This window comes from Poeciliopsis prolifica, unplaced genomic scaffold (assembly GCF_027474105.1).
Source record: "Poeciliopsis prolifica strain line A6 unplaced genomic scaffold, Auburn_PproV2 SCAFFOLD081, whole genome shotgun sequence".
Classification (NCBI taxonomy): Eukaryota; Metazoa; Chordata; class Actinopteri; order Cyprinodontiformes; family Poeciliidae; genus Poeciliopsis; species Poeciliopsis prolifica.
In genome coordinates, this window is record NW_026562456.1 from 1105933 (window position 1) to 1132764 (window position 26832).

Here is a 26832-nt window from a genome sequence, read left to right on the forward strand (position 1 = left end):
CTCGTAAACCCCCACCCACAATGCACCACTGCATCCATGACAACGCGATCCCCGCGGCGGCAGCCTCCCCAGCAGAACCGTCCGACCCGCTGGAGGCGTTTTCATGTTTTAATGAGGCTCAGCCTGGGAGAGCGCTAACCCAGGAGCTAATCAAGACGGCCGTGTCGTTTGTCATTTTTAATTACTAGAAAGAAGCAAAAGGAGATTTTATTTCTGTCACCGTGAAGCTAAAAACCTCCCCAGTGTAAAATTAATTGTGTTCTCTGTCTGGAAGCCTGAGCAAACTGAAAACTTACTGACCCCGTTGGCGCGTCGGCAGCCAGTTGGATGAAAAGTGAAACAAATGTTCAGCGTCTCGATTAGCCAGTTTGTGGTGTTTACTGCAGAGGAAGAGCGTTGAGTTAAACATGGATCGGTCCGGTTCTGGTGGGACATTTTAATCCTGATGTCTGCTGAACATTTAAGACATTTTATTTTAAATCCTCCAGCTGTTGATCAACATGAGGTCGGTGGGCTTTGTTTGGTCCGTTTCTGTTTTATTCAGGGATAATTTAAATCCCAGCAGCAAAGTTATTAAAAACAGATTTCAATCTTATTAGAGATACAAAGTATTTGTCTTTTAATAATCACATTTTTAAGCTTAATTTTACAGTAAATAATATTTTATATTTTTTAATGGATTTCTTACTGGCTAAATACAGCAGGTTCATTTTGTGAGTTTGACTGCCGAAGGAGGAACAGCTTATCCTGCTCTCTCTCGTCCTTACTGATAACTCTGCCTGTGAATTATTTTTAATTTTAAGGCGACAGTTTTTATAGTTATATTTACATTATTGACATCTTAACTGGATTTTTCCAAACCTAAGGACTGGGGGATTTTCATACTTTTATTTTTACCTACTTTTTTTTACCTCCAAGTTAAACCAGGGCAAAATGCCTCCGGCTGACCCCAAGGACATGAGCAGTATTTTACAACGACTTCAGTTTATAGAAATGAAGATTAAACTACTGGAGGTGAACTTTGAGATCAACGCTACTTGTGGAAATGAAACAACTCTTCCTCAAATCAACGGAGAGGTCGTGCGCCCTGCACCGAGCAGCTCACCCTGGAACGCTCTGGGTGCCAAGCCGAACGGGAATCTCGCACTGCGGATCCGATGAGACGATTATCAGGGAGAACCCCGCACCTGGACGAATCAGCGTGGCCGGCTCTGAGCCGAAACCCACCTTCAACTTCAACACCTGCTCCGCCAAAGAAAGACAAACAAGCAGCTGCAACCAAAACGCCTCCACCGACCCCACGGACAAAGCAACCTGCACGAGCCTCAAAACATTCTGACTCTGTGGGAATCCCACTGAAAACTGATTTTCTGCACTCCAGCCTGAGCCTCTGAGTGAAACTTCGCCTTCAAATATCAACAGTGAGGCAAGACCAACACATCGATACCCCAAAGCTCCCAAGGACAAAGCGACCACCAGGAAAACTAAAGGTAACCCAAAAGTGCTTGTTGTTGGAGATGAGGCAGTAAAGGGAATCAGTGACGTTTGCAATCCCAGGAAAACAAGAGTGATGTATTTTCCTGGTGACACTGTATCTGATTTAACCAACAAACTGCTCTCTAACCACTGATCAGCCAGATATTGAGACTTTAGTTGTGCATGTTGGAGCCAACAATCTGGCAAAGCAAAAGTCTGAGATTCTGAAAAAGGACTTTAACATTCTTCTGGACACTATGGGAAAACAGAGAATAAAGTTATTTCTCAGTGGTCCAATTCCATCACCACAATGGGGAGATAAAAAACACTCCAGGGTGGAGAGCAGGCCGAGTAAAAGCTGCTCTACCAGCTCAGTGACCTTCATTGATAACCTCTGGATCTATTGGCAGCGCTTTCACCTTTTTGGAAGAGGAGGACGCAATCTTAATAAACATGGGATAAAACTACTCACTGCAAACTTTTTTATTTCATCAGCAAGGACAGCAACAGGATCATCGCGTCAGAAGAACAGGCTCAAGGATGTCTGACTAGGATGGAACGCTCCCCGGATCAGGAGCACAATATTCCAAAACAAGCTGATAAATCGACTGGAGACGGAGCGACTGCTTCCCTCCCTCTCTGCTCCTCCAAGCATTCACAGGATCCAATGGATACCAATGAAGAATGTCTTCCGGACCAGAGTTTCTTAAATTTACAGATGGAATGAATCAACAGGTTCGCCTCGGCACGTCTCTCCTTAGTACTCACGTAGCAGACCTCACTACATTTAAGCCACCTGCCCCTGACCTCCCAGAGGATCCATCACTCTGCGTCTCTGAGGTCTGAGGCCGGGGACCAGATATTATCTTTACTCTCGTCTCCATCCAGAATGTGTCTGGCCCCCGGGTTCTGCAGAACAGGACATTACCTGTCCAGATCACTACAAGAAAATTTACAAAACCAGAAATATGAAATACAGCGGTCCTAATTCAAACCTCAGAGTGATCCCCTGCCTAAAGGAACCTCAGACTGAAAATCTTTTGGCCTCCAAGCCACTTAAAGTAGCTCTTTTAAATATCAGATCACTCTGTGCTAAAGCTCTGTTAATTAATGATTTCATCACTGAGTATAATGTTGATGTTATGTTTCTGACAGAAACATGGTTGAATGACGATAATGACCAAATTGTACTCATTGAATCAGCGCCTCCTGACTACAATTTTTTAAGTGAGAATAGAAAACATAAAAAAGGAGGAGGCGTGGCTTCTATATTTAAAAATACCATAAACTGTAGTAAAATCTCTTTCGGTCATTTCACATCTTTTGAGTATCTTGGAATTCAGGTTAAAGGCTTCAAACGAACTTTGACACTAACTTTATACAAAACTCCAGCATATGTGGAAAATTTCTTTACTGACTTGAATGATCTTCTTTCTCTCATATGCATTGATTATGATTGTTTAATAATTGTTGGTGATTTTAACATTCATGTGGACAAACCCGAAAACAGAGGAGCAAAAAAGCTCTCTGATATTTTAGAAAATTTTGGTTTAACACAACATGTCAAACAAACAACACACTCAAGGACACACTGGACCTGGTTATCAGTAAGGGTGTGACTATTTCCAATGTCTCTGTAACTGATGTCGCCCTGTCGGATCACTTCGCTGTTATCTTTGAAGGTTCTTTATTCTTTGACCCACTTGGACAAACAGCTACTGTCACAAAACGTTCTTTCACAGAAAACACAGCAGAAACATTTAATCAAATCTACTCTTCCTCCTCACCCTTAAGCTGTAATAATGTAGATAAGTTGGTAGATGATTTTCAGTCTAAAGTTTCATATATCATTGATTCCATTGCCCCAATTAAAGTAAAGGTTGTGACTGGTAGGAAGAAATCTCCATGGAGAAATGCACAAATAGTTCGGTCTGCAAGACAAGTCTGCCGCAGAGCAGAACGACAATGGCGTAAAACTCAACTTCACGTTCATCACGACATCTACAAAGAAAAACTACGTAACTATCACTTAACACTAAAACATGGAAGGCAGGCTTTCTTTGCAGATGTCATAAACAAAAACATCAATAATGCTCGAACTTTATTTGCAACAGTTGACAGGCTCACAAACCCTCCTGTGACGTTTCCACCTGAATTCCAATCTAATGTTGCCTGTAACAAGTTTTTCTGATTTCTTTTCAGAGAAAATCCAAAAAAATCAGAGGATTAATCTGCACATCAACTTCAAAGCCAGAATCATTGCTGTACCAAAAAAAAACAAATACAGGAAAAATGACCTGATTTCAACTACTTAATTATAAAACCCTAAAGGAAATTATAAGTCAGTTAAGCTCAAGTTCCTGCTGTCTGGATGTCCAACCCACACATTTCTTTAAGAAAGTTCTGTCTGTTATTGCTACTGATCTGATCCAAATCGTAAACTCATCGCTTACATCAGGCGTTTTCCCCCAGGCTTTGAAAACAGCAGTTATCAAACCACTGTTAAAAAAGAACAATCTGGACAAATTACTACTGCAGAGTTACAGGCCGATCTCAAACCTCCCATTCATCAGCAAAGTTACTGAAAAAACTGTGTGTAAACAATTAAATAGTTTGATGACCAACTGCTTTGACACTTTCCAGTCTGGTTTTCGTGCTCACCACAGCACGGAGACTGGCCTAGTCAAAGTATCCAATGATATCCATACAAATACGGACTGTGGCAGAACCACAGTGCTGGTTCTGTTGGACCTCAGTGCAGCTTTTGACATATTACTGAATCGACTGGAGAGTTGGGTTGGACTCTCCGGTTCGGTGCTCGACTGGTTTGAATCCTACATAAAGAACAGGGATTTCTTTGTTTCAATTGAAAACTTCTTATCAAAGAGGTCAAAGGTCACATGTGGGGTACCCCAAGGTTCAATCCTAGGACCCCTCTTATTCAATATTTATATTCTCCCACTAGCTCAGGTCATAACAGGAAATAATATTAGCTACCACAACTATGCGGATGACACACAGCTCTACATTACAATGTCACCAGGTGACTCTGAACCCCATCCAATCACTGAATAAATGTTTAGAACAGATAAATGTGTGGATGTGCCAAAACTTTCTCCAACTGAACAAAAATAAAACTGAAGTCATTATTTTTGGACCTAAAGAGGAACGATCTAGAGTCAATGCACAGCTTCAGTTATCACAACTAAAAACTAGCGATCAGGCCCGAAACCTGGGAGTAGTGATGGACTCGGACCTGAACCTTCAGAGCCACATAAAGACAATTACAAAGTCAGCCTTCTATCACCTGAAGAACATCTCCAGGATTAGAGGACTAATGTCTCAGCCAGATCTAGAGAAACTCATTCATGCGTTTGTCTTTAGTCGCATTGATTATTGTAACAGCGTCTTCACAGGCCTGTCCAACAAATCAATCAAACAGCTGCAGCTGATCCAGAAGCTGCTGATCCTGTTCTCACTAAAACCAGGAAAATAGAGACATAACACCAGTTTTAAAGTCCCTCCACTGGCTCCCTGTAGCTCAAAGAATAGATTTTAAAATACTGTTGTTAGTTTACAAATCACTGAATGGTTTAGCAGCACAATACATCAAAGATCTGCTGTTGTTGTATCAACCTTCCAGACTCTCAGGTTCTGGTTCTGGTTCTGCTCTGCATCCAGAACCAGAACCAAGAGAGGAGAAGCAGCTTTCAGCATCTATGCACCAAAAATTTGGAACAAACTTCCAGAAAACTGTAAAACAGCGGAAACCCTGACTTCCTTCGAATCTCAAGTAAAAACGCACCTGTTTAGAGTTTTATTTGAAATGTAATATGTAACAATGTATTGTCTATTATATGTTGCATGACTTTGTGTTCTTGTGTTTATGATGTAAAGCACTTTGAAATGCCTTGGTGCTGAAATGTGCTATACAAATAAAATTTGATTGATTGATTAATTTTAAACGCTGCTCTTTTCTGCTGAAAATAGACAAATAAAATTTAAGACGATCTTTTAATAAAGTGAAGCTGCTTTTAGCCACAACAGAAAATAAGAACATTTAACATATTACATGCTTATATTTGTGGAGAAGGTAAAAATCTTTTGACATTGTAATTTTAGTTTCTGTTGTGATTCATAAACAAACCCAGAAGAGGAAACTTTGACAACGTTTTGATTTGTTTCTGTTTCTGTTGAATTTCACTTCAGTTTAATGAATCGTGGCCTCTAACGTTTCCACCCAACCATTTATACTTTTCTTCTTCTTTATTTGTATTTTTTCTTTGTAAAACATAACTTATATTTAGATGCAGAGAAAAGCCTGTGCTTTCTCAAACTAGCATGTTTTGCCATCACCGTTTTGCATTAGCCTGATGCACTGAGCTGCAGACACCATGGATCATCACCTGCAGACACGTTGAAGTGAGAAATGAGACACAAACAGCTATCTGAATTTTAAATGATAAATATACTCAAAAGAACAACATAAATTATTGCAAAATGTAAAAAACTGAAATCAAACATGAAGAGAAGAATAAAGAGTTTTGGTTCTTCTGCCCGTCCTTCATGCAGTTTCTGTGTAAACAGTGATCATGGAAACAGGAAGCGTCTGGCAGCATCTGGTTTCGTACTCACAGCTGACTGCTCTCCATTGAAGTGGCTGATCTCGTCCCCGTTCAAAATTATGCCAACAGAGGCTTTTTCTTGTTCAGTTGGACTGTGGCAGACACTCGAACTGAACCTGCAGCGAGTTTCTCCAGGAGACAAGAGGTTTAATGCGGTCGCAGTCGAGTCAGAAGTTTGATTTCTGTCTCACTCTGTGGACATTAACATTCAGATTCAGGCAGAAAAAAGAGACATGCTGCAGAGTTCAGCTTCATGTTTTTCTAAACTTTACCTCTGGTTCTGCAACACAGAGACGCTTTCGGCTTGTTAAAGCAGAAAATTCCTCCTTGTTTTCAACAGTTTGTTTGAAAAGTTCTTATTGCTGAAGAGCTTCACTGCAAAACAAACACAATCTCAGTATTTTCAGTCTGGTTTCCAGTGCAAACGTCTGATTAGACTTCAAATAAAACTAAACTGACTTATAAGAAACCTTTCAGCAAGATATGAGAGTTCAAATCAATATTTCCTTAATATTGATGGAAAAGTTCCACTGGCAGATTATTAACTTATAGCAATAATCCACCAGTGGAACTGGAACGTTACTTGTAAGTTAAGAGTTTTTCTTATAAGATATTTGAATTAGAAGTTGGATCAAACTAGTGTTTTTGCAGCTGCCTCACTTTAACAGCTGAGATTTTCTCCCGCTTGGTGTGAAAACAGAAAAACTCACTTTCGGCACAAAACAACAAGAAAAATTAAATAATGTCTAATCAAAGTAAAAATCTGCCTTGCTTGCTCCATGAGGCCTTTGGTTTTTCTACCACACTTTTTTTACTTCCACTAAATTTTCCATTGATGTAGTACAAAGCTCTCTGTTCAGCTTACACTCACATCATATAATCTATTCCTTGAACTACTGAGTTTTGGATGTTCATTAACAAACACATGAAACATTTCACTGTCTGTGCAAAATGAGCAATAAGAGTAAAATGTAATCAGTTCAAACCATAAATCTGTTCATCTTTTTTACTTTTAGTGGGAGTGAAATTTAAAAACGAAAGTGAAGATTTAACCTCATAAAATAAAAAAATCAGTCTGTGACTTTTCATCAAGTTAAAGGTCAGTTTCTGCAAAGAAAAGGGCTCAAAAGATTTCACTCTTAGAAATCTGCAACTTTTAGTCGTCGTTCAACGACTAACACCAAATATTTAAAACACTATTAACAAAAACAGAAGGTTTTATTGTAATGCAGTTAGTTTATATGTCACAGCAGGTAACTTACCTTTAAATGCTGACTAAATAATAAAACATTTTAAACAAGTTATAGTGGAATGTTGGCAAAATTGTATTTCCATACAATTATAAATGACTGAAAAGAGCAATAAATTAGAGTATAATTTACATACCAGATGACATGTTAAGGTTTTAAAAGGTGAGAATTTATCTGCATATGTGAAAAGTTTGTGAAGTGAAAATTGTGTTATTTCTTTTAACAATTCTATTTAAATATTTTACTCATTTAACCATATTAGTATTGCTCAGCCTTATAAAGTATGTAGGCCAAGAACCAGTTAGATAGGTTTCCTCTCTGTACAGCAGTTGCAGCTGACTGATGAGTGGACTAATGTCTCACCACAAGTACCAAAGCATGGCGCCAGTGTTTAACAGATAACAACAGATAGTTTAGGTAAACAGTAAGATGAAATGAGCCCTAAAGTCAAACAAATTTCTCAACTGAATGTCACAAGCTCAGAGTACGTACAAGGTCTGACAATGTTTTGGGTATGGAAAATTGTTCCATTAGCATCCTGATTTTTTGAAACTCACATATTTTGAAGAAGAAGAAGTTTATCATCTAAATAATTAATTGACCTTTCAGTAAGGAAGAGGTTGCATCCTGTCCATCCTGTGGCTACATGACTGCAGTAAACCTGTTCAACTGGAATTGACTCTGAGCCAAAGGAGTGACCATGTTGTGTAAAGAATCCTATATATTGTGAGAGAGCTTGCAGCTCCAAGTCAGAACTCATTGCAGGTACAGCTGCTGTGGTTTGCAAATGACAGAAATAAAAAATTTTACTCTTTGCTATTTGCCAGAGTCTCAAGCCTAATCTGTTGTCACACAGATTAGATTTTTTTTTTCACAAGTTATGGTTTGAAATTTCTAAAAGGTATTTTAAATATTCCTATTTATTTTTTTATTAAGAAGCAACAAACTCATTTAGCTGAAAACAAACTTTAAAACATTTAATTGAAGAAAAGTTTCCGGTAAATAACGGCTGGTTTTGTTAATCCAAAGTTTCAGAAACACACAGCGTCAACAGCAACAATCAAAATACATTTGGTAGATTTTATGTAGTTAATTGTTAAAGCTAGCTTAAATATTGACTAAGGCTAAAGTACACATTAGCTTTAGCCATAATTAGCTTGTAATGTATGCTAATGTAAATTCTAGCTGGAGTTTTTATGCTAAAACTGCCCTCATCTTGCTAGATATACCATGCTAACTTATGTTAACATGCTAACTTATGTTAGCATCCTAACATGCAATGGTTAGCTGAGTCCAGGTGTGGCATACTAATCCCACTGTTTAATAGCTGTTTTTTTTTGTAAAGGCTAATAGTAGGTAGCGTAGCCATTAGCATTATATCAGTGTTATTAGCTAGTGAACATGTTTTGCTGCAGCGCTAGATGAGTTTTCAGTGTGTTAACATCCATCCATCCATCCATCCATCTTCTGCCACTTATCCGGGGTCAGGTCGTGGGGGTAGCAGCTTAAGAAGGGAGGCCCAGACTTCCCTCTCCCCAGCCACTTCCTCCAACTCCGGCGGGGGAATCCCAAGACGTTCCCAAGCCAGCAGAGAGACGTAATCCCTCCAGTGTGTCCTGGGTCTTCCCCGGGGCCTCTTCCCGGTGGGACGTGCCCGAAACACCTCACCAGGGAGGCGTCCAGGAGGCATCCTGACCAGATGCCTGAGCCTCAACTGGCGCCTCTCCATGTGGAGGAGCAGCGGCTCTACTCTGAATCCCTCCTGGATGACTGAGCTTCTCACCCTATCTCTAAGGGAGAGCCCAGCCACCCTACGGAGGAAACCATTTTTTCGGTCATTACCGAAAGCTCATGATTATAGATGAGGGTAGGAACGTAGATCGACCGGTAAATCGAGAGCTTCGCTTTTTGACTCAGCTCTCTCTTCACCACGACGGAGCGGTACAGCACCGCTTCACCGCGGACGCTGCACCAATCCGCCTGTCGATCTCCCGCTCCCTTTTTCCCTCATTCGTGAACAAGATCCCGAGATATTTGTACTCCTCCACTTGGGCAGGACATCTCCCTCGACCCGGAGAAGGCACTCTACCCTTTTCTGACTCAAGACCATGGTCTCAGACTTGGAGGAACTGATCCTCATCCTGGCCACTTCACACTCGGCTGCGAACCGCTCCAACAAGTGCTGGAGCTCACGTCCCGATGAAGCCAATAGGACCACATCATCCGCAAAAAGCACAGATGCAATCCAAAAGCCACCAAAACAGATCCCCTCAACACCCTGGCTGCGCCTAGAAATTCTGTCCATAAAAGTAATGAACAGAATCGGTGACAAAGGGCAGCCCTGGCGGAGTCCAACCCTCACTGGGAACGAGCCCGACTTATTGCCGGCAATGCGGACCAGACTGTGATACGGGCAATACAGGGACCTGACAGCCCGTATCAAAGGGCCCGATACCCTATACTCCCGGAGAACCCCCCACAGGGCACCCTGAGGGACACGGTCAAACGCCTTCTCCATGTCCACAAAGCACATGTAGACTGGTTGGGCGAACTCCCATGCACCCTCCAGGACCCTGCTGAGGGTGTAGAGCTGGTCCAGTGTTCCGCGACCAGGACGAAAACCACACTGCTCCTCCAGAATCTGCGGATCGACTATCCAACGGACCCTCCTCCCCAGGACCCCCGAATAGACCTTGCCAGGGAGGCTTAAGAGTGAGACCCCTCTATAATTGGAGCACACCCTCCGACCCCCCTTTTTGAACAGGGGGACCACCACCCCAGTACTGCCCCCGATGTCTATGCGATACTGCAGAGTCGCATTAACCAACACAAACCTACAACATCCACAGCCTTAAGAAACTCCGGGTGTATCTCATCCACCCCCGGGTCCTGGCCACTGAGGAGCTTTTTAACTACCTCAGCAACCTTGTCCCCAGAGATTGGAAAGCCTGACCCAGAGTCCCCGGGGTCAGCTTCCTCAATGGAAGGCATGTCGGGGGATTGAGGAAGTCTTCAAATTACTCCGCCCACTGACCCACAACGTCCCGAGTCAAGGTCAGCAGCACCCCACCCCACTATAAAAAGTTTTGGTGCTGTACTGCTTTCCCCTCCTGAGATATCAGATGGTGGACCAGAATCGCCTCAAAACCATACGGAAGTCTTTCTCCATGGCCACTCCGAACTCCTCCCACGCCCGAGTTTTTAACTCAGCAACCACCAGAGCCGCAAGCCGCAAGCCGCTTCGCCCGCCGGTTCCCATCAGCTGCTTCTGGAGCCCCACAGGCCAAAAAGGTCCAATAGGACTCCTTCTTCATCCTGACAGCATCCCTCACCGAAGGTGTCCACCAACGGGTTTGAGGGTTGCCACCATGACAGGGACCGACAACCTTGCGACAACAGCTCGCAAGGTTGCCGCCTCGAAAATGGAGGCACGGAACATGGTCCACTCAGACTCAATGTCCCCTGCCTCCCGCGGGACGTGTTTGAAGCTCTGCCGGAAATGGTAGTTAAAGCTCCGTCTCACAGGGGACTCCGCCAGATGTTCACAGCAGACCTTCACAACATGTTTGGGCCTGCCAGGTCTGACCGGCATCCTCCTCCACCACCGGAGCCAACTCACCACCAGATAGTGGTCAGTGGACAGCTCAGCACCTCTCTTCACCCGAGTGTCCAAGACATACGGCCGCAGATCCGACGAAACGATGACAAAATCGATCATCGATCTGCGGCCTACGGTGTCCTGGTGCCAAGTGCACATATGGACACCCTTATGCCTGAACATGGTGTTCGTTATGGACAAACCGTGACGAGCACAGAAGTCCAGCAACAGAACACCACTCGAGTTCAGATCGGAGGGAGCATTCCTCCCAACCAACCCCCTCCAGGTCTCACTGTCATTGCCCACGTGAGCGTTGAAGTCCCCCAGTAGAACGAGGGAGTCTCCAGGAGGGGCACTCTCCAGTACCCCTTCTAAGGACTCCAAAAAAGGTGGGTAGGCTGAACTGTCATTTGGCCCGTAAGCACAAACGACAGTCAGAACCCGTCCCCAAACCCGTAGGCGGAGGGAGGCTACCCTCTCGTTCACCGGGGTAAACCCCAAAGTACAGGCGCTGAGATGGGGAGCAACAAGTATGCCCACCCCTGCTCGACACCTCTGACCGTGGGCAACTCCAGAGTGGAAGTACATCCAGCCCCTCTCAAGGAGACTGGTTCCAGAACCAAAACCATGCGTCGAGGTGAGACCGACTATATCTAGCCGGAACCTCTCAGCCTCACACACCAGCTCCGGCTCCTTCCCCACCAGAGAGGTGACATTCCACGTCCCAAGAGCCAGTTTCTGTAACCGAGGATCGGACCGCCAGGACCCCCTCCCTCGTTTGCCACCCATCACACACTGCACCCGACCCCTGTGGCCCTTCCCATAGGCGGTGAGCCCATTGGAAGTTCAACAGTTCAACTCAACCCAGAAGTTCCTTCAGGAGTTCATGGAAAAGGAAAACAGTTGTCTATAATTTAAAAACCTTTCTTTGTTTCCGTTTCAGTGGTTTGGCGATCTGGTGACGCCGGTGTGGTGGGAGGACGTCTGGCTAAAGGAAGGCTTCGCGCATTTCTTCGAGTACGTCGGCACAGATTTCCTCTTCCCAAAGTGGAACATGGTGAGTGGAGCCAAAGGGTCCAACATCAGTCTGGATCTTCAGGGACACAATCTGACTTTCTGTAACAGTTAAACTACATTTAGCTTCTTTTCAGTCAGTGAGCTGCAGGTCAAAGGAAAATGTAACTTATTTATTTATTTGTGTAACTTGAAGACAATAAACTTAAGTCCTAGATTCAAATTTCCAAACGTAGCATTTGATTTTTAGAAATGCTTGGAATATTTTTATCATTTTTATTTATTTTGGGAATTTTTAAACCAACCTTTAAATAAAAAGCTTTTTTATGAATTTTATATAAAACAAAATAATCAAAACCTCATGTCTGTTTTTACTTTGTGAAACTGAAAAATATCAAATATTAGTAAAAGTAAAATGATCTTTTAATTTTACATTTCTATTAACCTTATATTTAAATTTCTGTTGCTACAAATCTACAAAGACCATCACAGTTTGATAGTTTATGAAACTGAATATTTAAAAATATTCACATTTTCTGCTTAAAAGTATGTTTTACACCAAATCTTAAAAATCAGATTTGTTTAAAAGTTCTACATTTTATAGTACAATTTTATATACTTCAGTTTATGTTTCTTTATTATTAAATATCCACTAAAAATGATTAAACTAAGAGTTTCAGCTTAAATACTTATATTCATCCTCAAGTATTGCAGTTTTTTAAATATTTTTATAATGTAAAAATACAAAATAGGGTTTGTTTGTTTTTTAAATCAATAATTTTTTAAAGTTTCTTGTTGGAGGAGTGAAACAAAACGTCCACCTCAGCTCTTTGAAGATGTCTGGAATCCTCTGGGTGAATAAACGTGAATGAAGGTGAAATATTTCTCCACCTGCAGCATAAACTTTCTCGTCCTTTACTGTGTAAAATGTGACTAAATTTAAGGCTGAAGTTAAAAGGTGAAGCTCTGCGGATCCAAGGATCAATATCTGCTTTCCTGCTGCTCAGCAGATATTATTCAGCTGCAGCGGTTCTGCTCTATTGTTTCGCTCACGTTGCCAAACAAATATGCAGAGAATAATGGGACTAAGCCCGGCTAAATTAAAATGTAATTCCTCGTCAGATTTGCTCCAGACGAGGCGGATCTGGTTAAAAACGTCTTCAGCTCTGAGCTGCAGATCTTTAAATTACAGCAAATGGACTCCTTTGTTTCTGCTGAAGAGCAGCGTTATTTACCTCCACTACTGACTGGACTGAGGAGGCTTATCAGCTGCAGGCACACGGCCTGCTGCAGCTGCAGGCACACGGCCCGCTGCAGCTGCAGGCACACGGCCCGCTGCAGCTGCAGGCACACGGCCCGCTGCAGCTGCAGGCACACGGCCCGCTGCAGCTGCAGGCACACGGCCCGCTGCAGCTGCAGGCACACGGCCCGCTGCAGCTGCAGGCACACGGCCCGCTGCAGCTGCAGGCACACGGCCCGCTGCAGCTGCAGGCACACGGCCTGCTGCAGCTGCTGCAGCCGCCGCCGCCACAGCAGCTGCAGCATTTTAAATCCCGGCTCATCCACTTCCACTCGGACAAACGCTTTAAAATAAAACGGCAGCAGACTGAACAGCAAGCAAAGAAATAGCAATCCCTCCAGGGAAGGCCGTATATGAAATATAAAATACATTTTAACATGAGTTATCTTTCAGTAGTTAAAGAGCAAAATGATTCAAACTTTTGGAGATTGATCCAATATTAATATCTGTATTGGTTCCAATATTTAAGAACCTTCTACAGGTACAGATCAATACAAAGACCTCATGTGATGTCACATTTCTGTGAACTTTGTGACTGACGGCCATCTTGGTAGGCAGTTGCTATGACAACAATAAAACCAGCTCTCACCTCGTTCCTCAACAACCTATAAACTATAGAAGTACATTACAGATATCTGAGTACTCTGTGTAAAGCCAATATCAGAGATATTTATCAGAGATATTTACTGTTTTGCTTACTGGAGCAAGTCCAGAGCCTTGAGGGACACCAGAAGTGATGGATGTTCAGCTTATGAAGATTTTCCAAAGTGTTTTGAATTCAAGAAACACAAAAGATGAGATTTTTACCTGAAAGCATCAAATCGTTTGAGGAAATGTCTGAACTGCTCACCTGCTGGTGAAGCCACGCCTCCCGTCGCCGTGGAGTGATGATGAAAGTGTTGCTGTGGCGCAGGGAGCGATGTGCTACCAAACGAGTTTAAACGGCTCCGAGGAGGAGGAGGAGGAGGAGGAGGACAGGCGGACAGGAGGAGTGGCGCTCTGGAAGTGATGGAGGATCAGCAGACGGTTTAAAGTTCACCAGCTGCTCCTGAACGCAGCATCTGTGTCTGTACTGGCTCAGTTTGGGTCCATCTGGTCATTATGAAGCAGCTGAAGTCCCGTTTTCACCTCTCCAGGTGATATACAGTCTCAGTTCATCAGAGCTGATGTCTCATTTAGTCTGATTCTCTGCTCTATTCCTCGTCCTGCTTTCATCCAAATGTCCAATTTAACTGATGGACTAATTGTGTGATTTGTGCTGGAAGCCGACCAGTGTGCCTTTTCCTTCGCTGTGTTTGTGCCGATCTACTGAACGAAGGCGATAATCAGATCCATCTCCTGTTTAAACAGCTAGAAAATCCAGGAATTAGTCCGATCCGACTGTCCCTTTGGTCCTGAAAGGATTCCTGGAAACTAATTTATCTCTCAGACAAACACAGTTGGTTTCTGCTCAAATCAAAGCTTCTGGAAAAATAGAGGCTTTGATTCACAGAATAACCATAGCCACTGACTATTAGAGGAAAACATCGAATTTACTTTGTAGGAAAGTTTATAAAAACCCTCCTTTAAAGAGCGATTCACCAGGAAATGGTAGCAGGACGTAGCGAATGAACCGGGTGGAAATAAAACATCAGGAATCGTTCAGCAGAGAAACAGTCGGAGGATTTTATCAGGTTTGAAATTTGAGTCACAAAACAAATAAATCTGCTGGAGTTTCTTCATCTGAGCATTTTATCACGAAAATAAACAACAAACATGAATAAAAACTAAATAAAGTGATAAAAAGGTCCAACATCAACATAAAAGGAGTAGAAAGAAGCATAATCTGATTTAAATCCACTCTGTTATTTTCTTCTGTTTGGGAAACAATCAGATTTTATTAGATTTGTATTTTCAGTCAAGACAAAATAAAAACGTAAAAAAGTGAAGAAATGAAAGTGAAAATCATCATTTAGATTAAAGTCGGCTCACGTCTCATTCAGGTTCATTCACTTCAGGAATTACACAGATCCACCGTAAACCAGGAATTAGACTCGTTCCTGTCGATGCTGCTGATCTACACAAGCTTCTCTTCTTCATCTTCATCTTCCTCGCGATGTAAAGCTGCTCGCATCAGCATTTCTTTACACAATGGATAATCATTTTAAACCTCGGTAAACACTGTAATCCATAAATTAGACGGAGCCGCCTCTGTCTAGATTTAGCCTGATCCCGGGGTAAAGAACGCTGAGCTCGTTAAAGCTGGACATGTTGGCGGAAATCAATTAAAAACGCGAGGAAAGAGAAGCGGCAAAAAATAAAGGATTAAAATATAATTTAAACTTTCTGTGGAATTACAAAATAAAAGATCAAATAAAACACTTTAAATTAAATGTATAAAACTTTAGAAGTCACAACAAAACAAACGGATAATAAAAGATTAACTACTAATCACCAAAATAAGCCTTTAATTTCCAGATAAATTGGTTTACATGAATAAGAACTTGTTGATTCATTTTAATGTAAAAATGAAAGAAAATCTTAAAATCCTATTAAAGTTTTTTATTTAAAATCAGAACTTGTTACGTTTTGCTTTAAATGAGCCACTAATCAGATTAGTCTCATAACTTTTCAATAATATTAATTCAATAGAGGACGACCCCTGACCTCTGACCTCTGCAAGGAGCTAAAGAGCAAAAGTGAATTAAAAATCAGCCAATTATGAAGAATTATTCCCTCCTAATGTTAACCCAAATTATCTCATATTTAGCTGTTCTGAGATGTTTTGGGTTTACTTTGACTAAGCCCTTTCCAACTGAAGTGGGCAGGAGAGACGGTGGGGATCAAAACGTGATAAATAAAGGTCACACTGCACGCTGTAAACATGTTGTTAGAGTTTAGCTTTGGCCGGTTTGGATGGTTGATTTGTTTGGTTTGTTGAGGATGACGCCGCCGGTCTCTCCGTCGCTCAGTAGAAACCCTGAAACGTCTCGACCGGGTCGGTTCTGCGTTGTGTTTCCAGGAGAAGCAGCGGTTCCTGACCGATGTCCTCCACGAGGTGATGCTGCTGGACGGACTCAGCTCCTCCCATCCCATCTCTCAGGAGGTGGAGCAGGCGACGGACATCGACCGCGTCTTCGACTGGATCGCCTACAAGAAGGTAGACGGTTCTCTGCAGCTTCTGCAGAACTTCCTCAGTTTTTCAAACCCAACATCAAATGCATCAGTGAGTTTCCCTCAGAGCCAAGAAGTTCTGTTTGAGTGAGCCCGTTTGGGCCGAGCGCACCAGAGATCCAAACCAACCTGGTTTGATTGAAACACAATAAAACCAGAAGCAAGTTTTTGATTTAGTTACTTACAGATTCTGAACGTGTTGAAGGCAGGATGTTAAAATCAAAACAAAATGAAGGAGATCTTTGAGGGAGAAAGTGAGAAACAGGCTGCCGGTCCAGACGACCCGTTCACACCGGACCCGTTCAGTCCAACTCCAGTCCGTTCGTCCAGAGAGTTGAGTTGGGTTGGTGAGGTGTGAATGAACTCTGGTTCTCCTACCAATTAGATGATCTGATGAGTGAGCTTTGCCTCTGCCTGCTGTTCCTGTGCGCTGTCTGCAGGGGGCGGCGCTGATCCGGATGCTGGCGAACGTGATGGGGCAGCCGCTGTTCCAGAAGGGACTCAACGTAAGTGCTGGTCTCTTTCTGGAGGTTTCAACGTTTGAACCGACAGCCGGTTGGTGGCTTTGAAGTGTTCTTAAGAGATTTGTCACCGAGTCAAGCTGAAGGTTTCAGACAGACGATCTGAGCAGAGTCGGCAATAAGCCATATTTTAGAAACACTCTTACCGTTAAGAGCTTATGGTAATTGTAGGGTTCAGCTGCGGAGGCAGTTTGTCTCTTTGTAAAAGCCTTTTGGTTTGAGTTAAAGCGTTTTACATGTTTCCTTCTTTCTGAAAGAAGCTCAAGCAGATCGAAGGAGGACATCGTGTGTTTAGTCTGTCGGACGAGGCTTGGTCCAGACTTCCATCAGTCGGGGGAAATGTTTTTATTCTGCTTCCACTTATTCCCAGAAATTTGAGGAATTACCTTCTGAATGAAAATTAATCTTTTCAATGGCACAATAAAGCCTGCTCTGGTCTCTGTGCTCAACTCATTTATGGAGAAGCCTGAGATTTTTGCAAATCAAAAATCAGTCGGGTAAAATAATCTGCAGAAACAATCAGTTATGTTTCTGAATTAGTGTCACACAAAGGACCATAAAATGTACTGAAGTAAGAGCAGCACTGCTTCGACATACTTCTACTCAAGTAGATGTAAATAATCGTTTGCTTAGAATCTGCCTGGTTTGGTTGGAAAGATGCTGGAGTAGGGGATAATAATCACTACACATGAACTTCCTGCTTCTCTCTGCTCTGCATCCATGAAAACTCATTTTTTTAAACCAAAGAAAGACTCTGTATGTTTTGATGATTCATATTTCCTTCCAAAGAACACTGCAAACACTTCTTTTTTGTTTGTTTTTCTCTTTCTGGATAAAAAACAAGAATAATTCAAATATCTTCAAAAAAACATGAAAGGCTCTGAAAATAAGCTGCTGATTCTGCAGCAGTCACACATTAATAAGTAAATCCTCAGTAAAAAGATCATATTCCTGGGATGATGTTTTTATTTTCTTTACTGAGTTCAAAGACAGAATCAGCCGCTGGCTGAAAAATGGATCAAAGAGGAAGCTGGGAGGAGTTTAGTGACAGAAATAACTTTTGATAAAGTTTGATTTTGCAGCAGATAAGTATCCAAAGAATGCTTGGAGACCCATGAGTCTCGTTTGTGCATCAGCCACTTCATTATGGACAAACTCCGGCCAGTAAAATGGAGGCCAGCCGCTACGCCTACATTTATTTTACATCCAGAAATTGTTTATTTTTATCCCTAAACCTGGACTCAGATCACAGCGAAGTTCCGTAAAATGTTATTTAATGCACCCTGAAGACTGTTGCTTATTTTTATTTGCTCTAAATAAACAAGGAAATGTTTTGTTCATCTTCACACAGGATAAATACTGAGGCAGAAATTTAGGTGACCCAGAACTTTCAGGAAACCAGGTTAGATATAAACGCTGCTGATTCCCAGGCAAGAAGCTTCTGCGCCTATAAAAGGTAAATAAGACAATAAAAACAAACAACGAGGCTTTTTACAGCGCGGCAACACAACCTGAAATTATTTTATAAATACCAGGGGAAATATTTCAGATGATCCAAACCAGGCTGAATATTAAATTCAATTTTCCAGGGATGATTTCATTAATGAAGGAAGAAAAGATATAAAACTTAACACAGAGTTTGATCCACTCTGCTTTACTGAATTGTTTCACTTATACTTGAGAAATGAAGGCTGGAAAAATCAGATCTTTACTTGAAAAATGGAAAAATTAAATAAACACCCAGAGGCGGGAACTTTTGAAACTAACGTTTTATTAGCAAACTGTATTAAAAAGTTAACCCTAAAGCATCGCCATGAGCATTAGCAGTGTTAGCATTAGCATCTTGAAGAAGCTATTGCTAACGTGCTAACTTCAGCTCAGCCTCCATCTTCAGCGACTGCAACCTTAAAGCATCAGTTTAATTTCCATAAGTTCAATAAACTCCTTATCTGGTTTCTACTGTTTGTTTCTCATTTGAAATAAAGAATAAATGAAGAAAAGAGAGACAGGAAATTAAACTCTGTCTTCACCCACTTCAAAGTAAGAGCATGAATGGAAACGGCTAACTCATAACGGTCGACAACCAAAACGTATTCAACTGAAGGTTTACGAAACAGCTGAGTAAGTTAGAACTTTAGATTTAATTTTGGGGTAATTGTTTTCAATGTTAGCTAAAGCTAAACAAGAAAAACTAGCTCTGCTTTTAGCGGAAATGTGCAAACACATATTAGCGCCTGGTGCAAAATGGTTGAGAAGATCTTTAAAAATGACACAAAAAATATGCAAAAATCATCAAATCTATTTAATAGAAACAACAATGGCCAAAAACAAAGAATGAAATGTTACAAATGAGGAAAACAAACAAAATTCTTCTATTCTGACATACGGTCCTTTCTTCAATTATTTCCTAACCTTTACTTCTGTAAAGGTTCAAAGCATTCAGAGCTTTAATTTGCTGCATCGATATTCCATCCTCTGCGTCCGTCTGTCCGTCAGAAGCAGGTGATGTTGGGATGTGAATCAACCTGTCGATACTCTGAAGACGGGAGGGAAGTGGCAGCTGAAATGTTTGCGTGCTGACAGAAATCCTTCGAAAAGGAAAACAAGACCTCATTAACAGGCTGTGAAGCTGTAACGACTCCACCGTGAATCTGACACCTTTATTTTCACTTTCGCTGCAGACAGATTCTCCTAATGAGATTCCTGCAGCCATATTTATCACCGGCTGCTTGTTTGCCTTTAAATGTGTTTGTGTTGGACCGGCGCCGCGTTCTCTACATCTGTTCCTGTCAGTAAAGGTGTCGGAAGAGGCGAGCTGTTCCCGCCTCATCCGGGTTCTGGTACCGAGCAGCTCACCACCGGTCCCGGTTCTGCCGAATCTCCTGCCACTTCCTGCCTGTCTGTTTGTGTGATCATGATCTCATCCAAACCTCTCACTTCGCTAAGCTTTCACGATCCTCTGCCACGACGACGAGCGAGAAACCCAAACCCGGCTGCGAGACGCGCAGCGGGTCACAGCTTGTTCATCAGCCCAAAGCTCTTAAAGCTCCTCACACCGCCAGATTAAAAATTAAACTCTTCTGTTCGCACATGTTTTCTATCTAAAAGCTTTTCACTGTTCACCACGAATCCACTCACAGATACCGTTCACCATTTACACTTCGTTTCAAATAACAGGAAAGTTGCGCGGATTTCCCGTCCGCTGGTCATCTTCTGATCGGGTAACAAAGGTATCGGATCCATGCGAAGATAGTTTATCAAAATCAAACCTTGACCTTATTGTCAGGACTGGGAGAAAGTTTTCCAAAAACTGTATTTGTGTTTGTGTAGGTAAAACAGTTTTTATTGTCACTTTTACTGTTATCATAACAGGAACACAAAATATTGATATTTAAGTTCATATTGTCAGTTTTTGTATGAATTAGCTGAAATTAGAGCTCTATAATTTCCCTGATGGCATCGAGGACTTTAGTAACTAAATGTAATAATCCATAATATGTGTCACAGTGGAAGCCATGTTGGCTTCTCCACAAAAGCTACATTATCATAAAAACATTCAGGGTTTTAGACTTTCTTACTGTTTAAATATAAGTAAGTAAATAAATATCTGGGCTTTTGTTTTTACGCTGTTTTTAAATATTTTTACTGAAAAACATTAAATGAGTGACAGAAAATAATCAGTGAGATTTTAACCTCCATTATTTTTGCTAGTAAACAGCGCTAAACTTGCGCTAAACTTGCGCTAAACTTGCTAGTAGTTTAGCGCTGTCATGGTTGCTAGGCAACAAATTTCGCCCAACGTAAAATCGGGACTAGACTCTCTGCTGCCCCCAACAGGACAGATGCGTAAAAACCTGGCATTTTCTGCACGTGGATTGACCCTAAATTGACTTCCTCTGGCCAGTAGAGGGAGCTGTCGGCGTGTTCTGTTCAGCAGCTCTTGGTTGAAGAAGAAGCGGATTTCATTCAGCTGCTTTGTTCTCTGTTCATTTTGATGCGGCAGAAATGAGACGCTGCTGGTTTTGGTTGTGTTACACAAATCCAAGCAACGAGCGGGAGATTATTAAAACTGGCAGCTCTTTGTTTCTCTGCAGCTCAATGGAAGAGCCTGCAGACGGTGAACAGAGCAGATTTCCTCTAACAGTGAAGTCATAATAAATGAGCTCTGCTGCTTGTGACTTTAACTCGCGCTCAGCTTCACAGCAGAGACTTGTTTGGGAGGCGTCAGCTGCATGAAGATGTCCTGAATACAGCAGCAGCGGTGACAGCCGAGCAAGAGCCAACTTTGATCATCTGGGGGAAAAAACACAGATGAGGAAGAAGTAAATTAGGAAGCTTCCCAGGACTCTGCTGCCTGGGATAAGAAAATGAATCTGCTTTAGTTCAGTGGGACTCATCAATTAAAATTAAGTTTTGGATTAGCCAATGAAAAAAATCAGCGATTTAATCTGGTTCAACTGCTGTTAGGTTTAGGAGAAATGCAAGAACAGCTCCTACTGGTCTCTGCAGAAATGTTGGTTAAAATCTCTTTATACCTTGAAAGGTGTTAATATTTGAATCAGCTTGAGCAACAATCAGATCTTTATTTAGATTTATCTATTTATATCATGTTTTTGTAAGTTAAACAACAAGTGAATTTAAACATAATTCTGTTTCATCAGGATGGACATAAATAATCATAATTAAGATGAGATGAATTCATTAAAGGCCTAAATTTGCTCTTTTTCCAAATATTTTCAGTAAAATTTATAAATAAACTTTAAATTTTACATTTTCAGATGTTGAAAATATAAAAGGTGTTAAAAAAATTCAACACCTTTTCCTTTAAGCACATTTTTTTCCTAATGTGTAAATATGGTATTAGAATAAAGGATAATTTTAAAATGTGATAAAATAAAAGGAATAACAGATTAACAGTTAAATGTGATGTGTTGAACTTTCCTCTCACACCTCAGATTTGACTGGAGCTCATGTGTGAAACTGTATGAACTGTCTTGGATTTGCCCTGTGAAGACTTGAAACTTGGACTCTAATCCCACTGAGGAATTGCCCCTCAGTGGGGGGCAATAGAAAATGGACCTGTTTGTAGACAGGTCCATTTGTCCAGAAACCTCCAGAGTTTGACGTGTCCATGAAAGTCTTGACTGGAGAATTATTTTTGACTCGGCCCTTAGATAGTCCAGACTTTCCTCTCTAAGCCTTGTGAACATCTCTGAGCTCTGTGAGGAAGTGGTTCTGGTTCTGGTCAGAGTCCAGTAGACAAATGTGAGAAACGTCAGACTCAAAGTGCTTGTTGTCTTGGAGACCTGCCATCTTACGTCTCTCTTTGTTTCAGGATTATCTCCTGAGCCACATGTACGGCAACGCAGCCAGAGACGACCTTTGGAGTAAACTGACTCAGGTACGTCTGCCTGTTCTTCTCGTCTTCATTTGGACTTGAGGCTTTCGGGCCTCAGCAGATCGGAGATCAGGCCGACTCCCTGAAGTTGGTCATTATTGAGTCGTTCTAACGAAGGGCGGGGAGATTCTCGCTGACACGGACCTGATGAGATGGAGAAAGTTTGTTTTCTCAACAAGAAGTTTTCAGTGTGATCACCATCGATTTGTTTTTTATTTACTGGAGATGTTGGGTCAACAGGCAGCCAATCAGACATCTGATTTACCTGAAGGTCTCACATCTTGCTCCAATCAGGCGGTTCTGTTTCTGTCCAAAGGCCATGCGCTCAGAGGGGCGGGACATTGACATTGGAGAGATGATGGACAGATGGACTCTACAAATGGGCTACCCTGTCGTCACCGTCAGCAAGAACCAATCAGAGCAGCTGCCAACCCATTACATCACCGTCACCCAGGAGCACTTCCTGTACGGAGAGGAAGTCAGAAACAACCTCAGGTAGCAGCAGAGTCCAAGAGAAATGCTTCATTAGACCTTTTCTAGTGTATTTTTAATCATAAGATGGTGAGTTTTGTATTTTCTTGCCTTGAAACAAAATGTGAAACCAGGTTTTGCTCCATCGGCTCCCAATGATTTCAGGGTTTCTACAGTTTTCTAAAAATGAAAACCATCACAATTTAAATTCTCAATCCCTGCAATTAGAAAAAGATAACATTTTTGTTCTGTGAATATAAATTTCTCGGCTTGAGTTTGAAATCGGAGCGTTGAGGTTTGACTTGGACTCGTGGTCTGAGACTCGAATCTTCCTGCCAGTTTTATCTGACGTTACGGAAATGAAAGGAGGCCATTCTGGTAGCGACAAGCTGCAGCTGCTGCATGTTTCACTGCGAAATGATGAGCTTGATTATTAACCAGTGACATTGGTGGATTATTATGGAATGTTAATGTCTGATAACAATCTGTTCTTGACTTAGTGTGATGTATAATAGTCATTACAAAGTCTGGAAAGCAGAAAGTCAACATTAACAGTTTTCATCTCTTTCTGTCTTTCTTAGAAAATAAATGCCTGCTCATATTTCTGATGTGGTAAATAATCATTTTTAGCATGTGAGTGAAATCCTTAGGGATAAAAAGATAACTCTTAGTAAATATTAACAGATAATTATCAAATTTTCATGCAATAATTTGTTCTAAAAACAGTTTAAGATTCATGTTTTCTGAGTGAAACATGCAGAAAGTGTCAGTGACGTAAATTCATGACTCATCTGCTCCGTTTTAGGATGATCTTTAAATTTTGTGACGCATTCGGCACTAAATTTGTTAATTTGCAATCATGCAGCATTTCCCCCTTTGCCCACTTTCCCTCACCTCCTTTACTGCTTTTCCATCATTTATGCATCATTCATATTTTATTCCCATGATGTTTTATTCACATCCTTGACAATCTTTGGAGTTTATTCTCTTCTGCATTTTATCGACCCACTTTCTCCTGCATTAATACTTCAGCAGTCCTCCTTACCTGTTGTTCACTCCTTCTCTTCTTCTTTCCTTTTTTCTTCCCATAAGGCAGTTTAGTCGCTCCGTCCCGCTCGGCTTCTCGCTGGAAGTTTTCTTTCCTCTCTCGTCTTTTCATCTGCCCTTTGTGTCTCGGTTGGCTGTTGAATTGAAGCCGTCTGTTTCAGGTTTTGCTGATTTTCCAATCTTTGAGTCTGAAACTCGCTTGGTGATCCCAGAGTGTTCCCTCGCCCTTTGGTAAACAAACAGCAACGTTTTGAGCTGCATTCAGAAACGGATTTCCTTTATTCAACCTGTTTGGTTGTGAATACAGCCAAGCTGATGTATGAACCTCAAAAACTGGCTGATGCCCATTCCTCTCATTCCAAGGATGCTCTTAGAGGGGCTTTGATACCACCTAGTGGTATCAAAGCTGTTTTCTTCAACAGTAGTGCCATGACTGCTTCGACTGGTCGTATTAAAACATGTTGAGTTGTATTTAATCTTTGAACTATTATGTTAGGCAGTTAAAAGCATTTTTAAATAATTACACCTATTATTTGTATAGTTTAGGTACATTTGTAGAAATTTAAAGTTTTGTACATGGATTTCAATAATGCAACATTGAATAAAAGAATTACTTTAGATAATCAATTGATAATGATAATAAATAATTCATTATATAAGTCATACCACAATACAATGATTTTACTTACTGTGAAATAATAAAAGCTTTATTTGAAATAACGTAGTGATGGAAACGGCAATTATTGTTCAAGAAAATATTCCAGTTTTATAAATATGACTAAGTGCCTAGTGGTGCTAATTAGCATCGTACCTACATTAATTCAATGTGCTCCTCCTTTTCTGCGTCATATGAAATCCAGGCTGAAAACAGACGTAACTGATGAAGTTTTGTTGCGTCTCTTTTATTTTGGTGGTTAAATGAAGCCTTTATTTGCAGCTCTCAGATTTATAGTCCAATAAATACTGAAACTGTTTCCGCTAAGAACGTTTCGGCTGCGGAGGAAGAGCAAGAGCAGCTTTCTGCGTTTTTGTTGGATTTGTCCAAGGCTTTAGAAACTGTTAAACAGGCTGTTATCTGTGGAGTTTAATGAGCTTCTCCTTCTTCTCCTGGCTTTAAATCACACAAGGCTTTATTCTTCAGACGTTTGTTGCTGATGATTATAGTCCCAGTCAAAGTCCCGTCTCTGCGTAAAGACTCAGAATCAGGCCATATGCTGTTTATTTGCTGTGTGTATTTTTCATGATGTTCATTCATCAGAGCAGCTTGGAAAGTTGCTGCAGAAGAAAAACATGAAGCAAAGTGTAAATTTAGTTCAAATAATGAGGAAAGTTCACCCAGTTCAAACAGTGAAAGAGGGAAACGGTCAACTAGCATTGTTGCTAAAGGTTTCACATCTGCAGTCTCATGCTACTGCAGATGTGAATTTTCTGACATTTCATCAGCTACTAAACATGAGATGGCTAAAAACATTCCACATTCACTCATATCTTTCTGCTTCCTGAAGAAACCAGATGTAAAAACTAAAACAAGGAAAACTCCTGAAGATCAAAATGTGTTTTATGTTGAGACATGGAAACAAAGATGGATGACTTTGCTGGAACATTAATCCTGAAAATGTTCGTCAGGTGATAAAAGGCTGATTTTCTAAACGTCTTTATTTTGGTGAAACTCTGAAGGAAAACATCTGATCATCAGTTCATGACCTTTAGCTGAAACACATTTTGGTGACCCATCAGGACAATGACTCAAATGAAGGTCTAGTCAAAGCATGGACATAAATCAAGCTGAAGGGTTGTGCCTCATGCGCCACTGTGGCTAAATTAAACTTGTTCAGTAAAGAAAATGGAGAAAATGTTTCTGAGTGGCATTAAAGGCATGTTGACGTCGGTCTGCAGGGACACCTGGTTATCAGGTTTAGGGGTCACTTACTTTTGCACCTGGAGTAAAGTTGTTTTAGCTCAAAAATGAACATGTGTGGAAACTGCAACCAGGTTATTTTTGTCTGTTATCAAAATTACCCTCTGAATAAATGTGAAATTGAGTAATTAGTTTTTCGCAGCAGCGTATCTGTAGGTGTGATCTCTGTCACAGCGGTACGAACACGCGTTGTCGCCGTCCGCTTCCGCTCACCTTGGCTGTTAAAAAAAAACATTCACAAGCCGTTTAAAGACTCCCAGCCTGTTTACATTTCATTCAGCATTTCTATGTTTGTTCCTGTTTCCCTCTGGGACGTTTCCGTAGAGACATCTTTCAGTTTGAAACGGCTAAGCTGTTTATAAATAAACATAAATTGAGTGGGGAATTATTCATAACTGTCCTGTTTAGCATTAAAACTCCTAAAATCAACACAGAGGCTCATTCTGTTACCTGTCAGCGGTCTGAGACGAGCTTTAAAGGGGCGCAGGAACAGACAAACATTTTATAACACAAACAAATATATATAAATAAATCCATATAAATCACATATAACTTTGCAGGTAACGCCTTGAAATTGGGCTTCCGTCTCTTTAAGAAATCCTGCCCTTTCTGAAGCTCCGCCTTCAGGAAGTCGTCCCAACATGGCTCCTCTATTCACCGTTTAGCAACGTTTTCACCAGCGATGCTCTGAGCAGCAGCTCCTATAACGAGCTCAGCAGGTGTTTGCTGATTGCTTCTAGCTAGTCTGGAGGAGCCGAAAGGGGGAACTGTGCCTCAAAGTTAGACACAGTTCCCTAACTTTGAGGGAACCCAGCCACTGGAAAAAAATCAACTGTTTTGCTGAAGTTTGTTTTTTAATCTTTGGTTTTAGATTTGTAACATGAATGAGGTTGATATGTGTTTTGGCAGAGGATGAGGAGCAACAGGGGGTTCTGTTATCTGAAGACTTTTGACTGTAAAAATATGCATTGATGGTTTCCTGCTGCTTTTCTTCTTATACATCCAGTTGGTTTCTGGCTTTGATGAATAAACTATAAACTCTGAGGACGAGCGCGCTCATC

At 41.4% G+C, this 26832-nt stretch overlaps 1 protein-coding gene across 1 annotated transcript in view; it reads left to right on the forward strand.

The window, feature by feature from the left end:
• The window catches only part of LOC129352825 (thyrotropin-releasing hormone-degrading ectoenzyme-like), a 146286-nt gene that overhangs the window by 93095 nt on the left and 26359 nt on the right, over window positions 1-26832 (forward strand). Inside the window, exons 6-10 of the mRNA XM_055021990.1 lie at window positions 11893-12006; window positions 16265-16402; window positions 16857-16922; window positions 22273-22338; window positions 22652-22830. Of these exons, the coding sequence (XP_054877965.1) occupies window positions 11893-12006; window positions 16265-16402; window positions 16857-16922; window positions 22273-22338; window positions 22652-22830 (563 nt within the window). The remainder of the gene's footprint in view (window positions 1-11892; window positions 12007-16264; window positions 16403-16856; window positions 16923-22272; window positions 22339-22651; window positions 22831-26832) is intronic.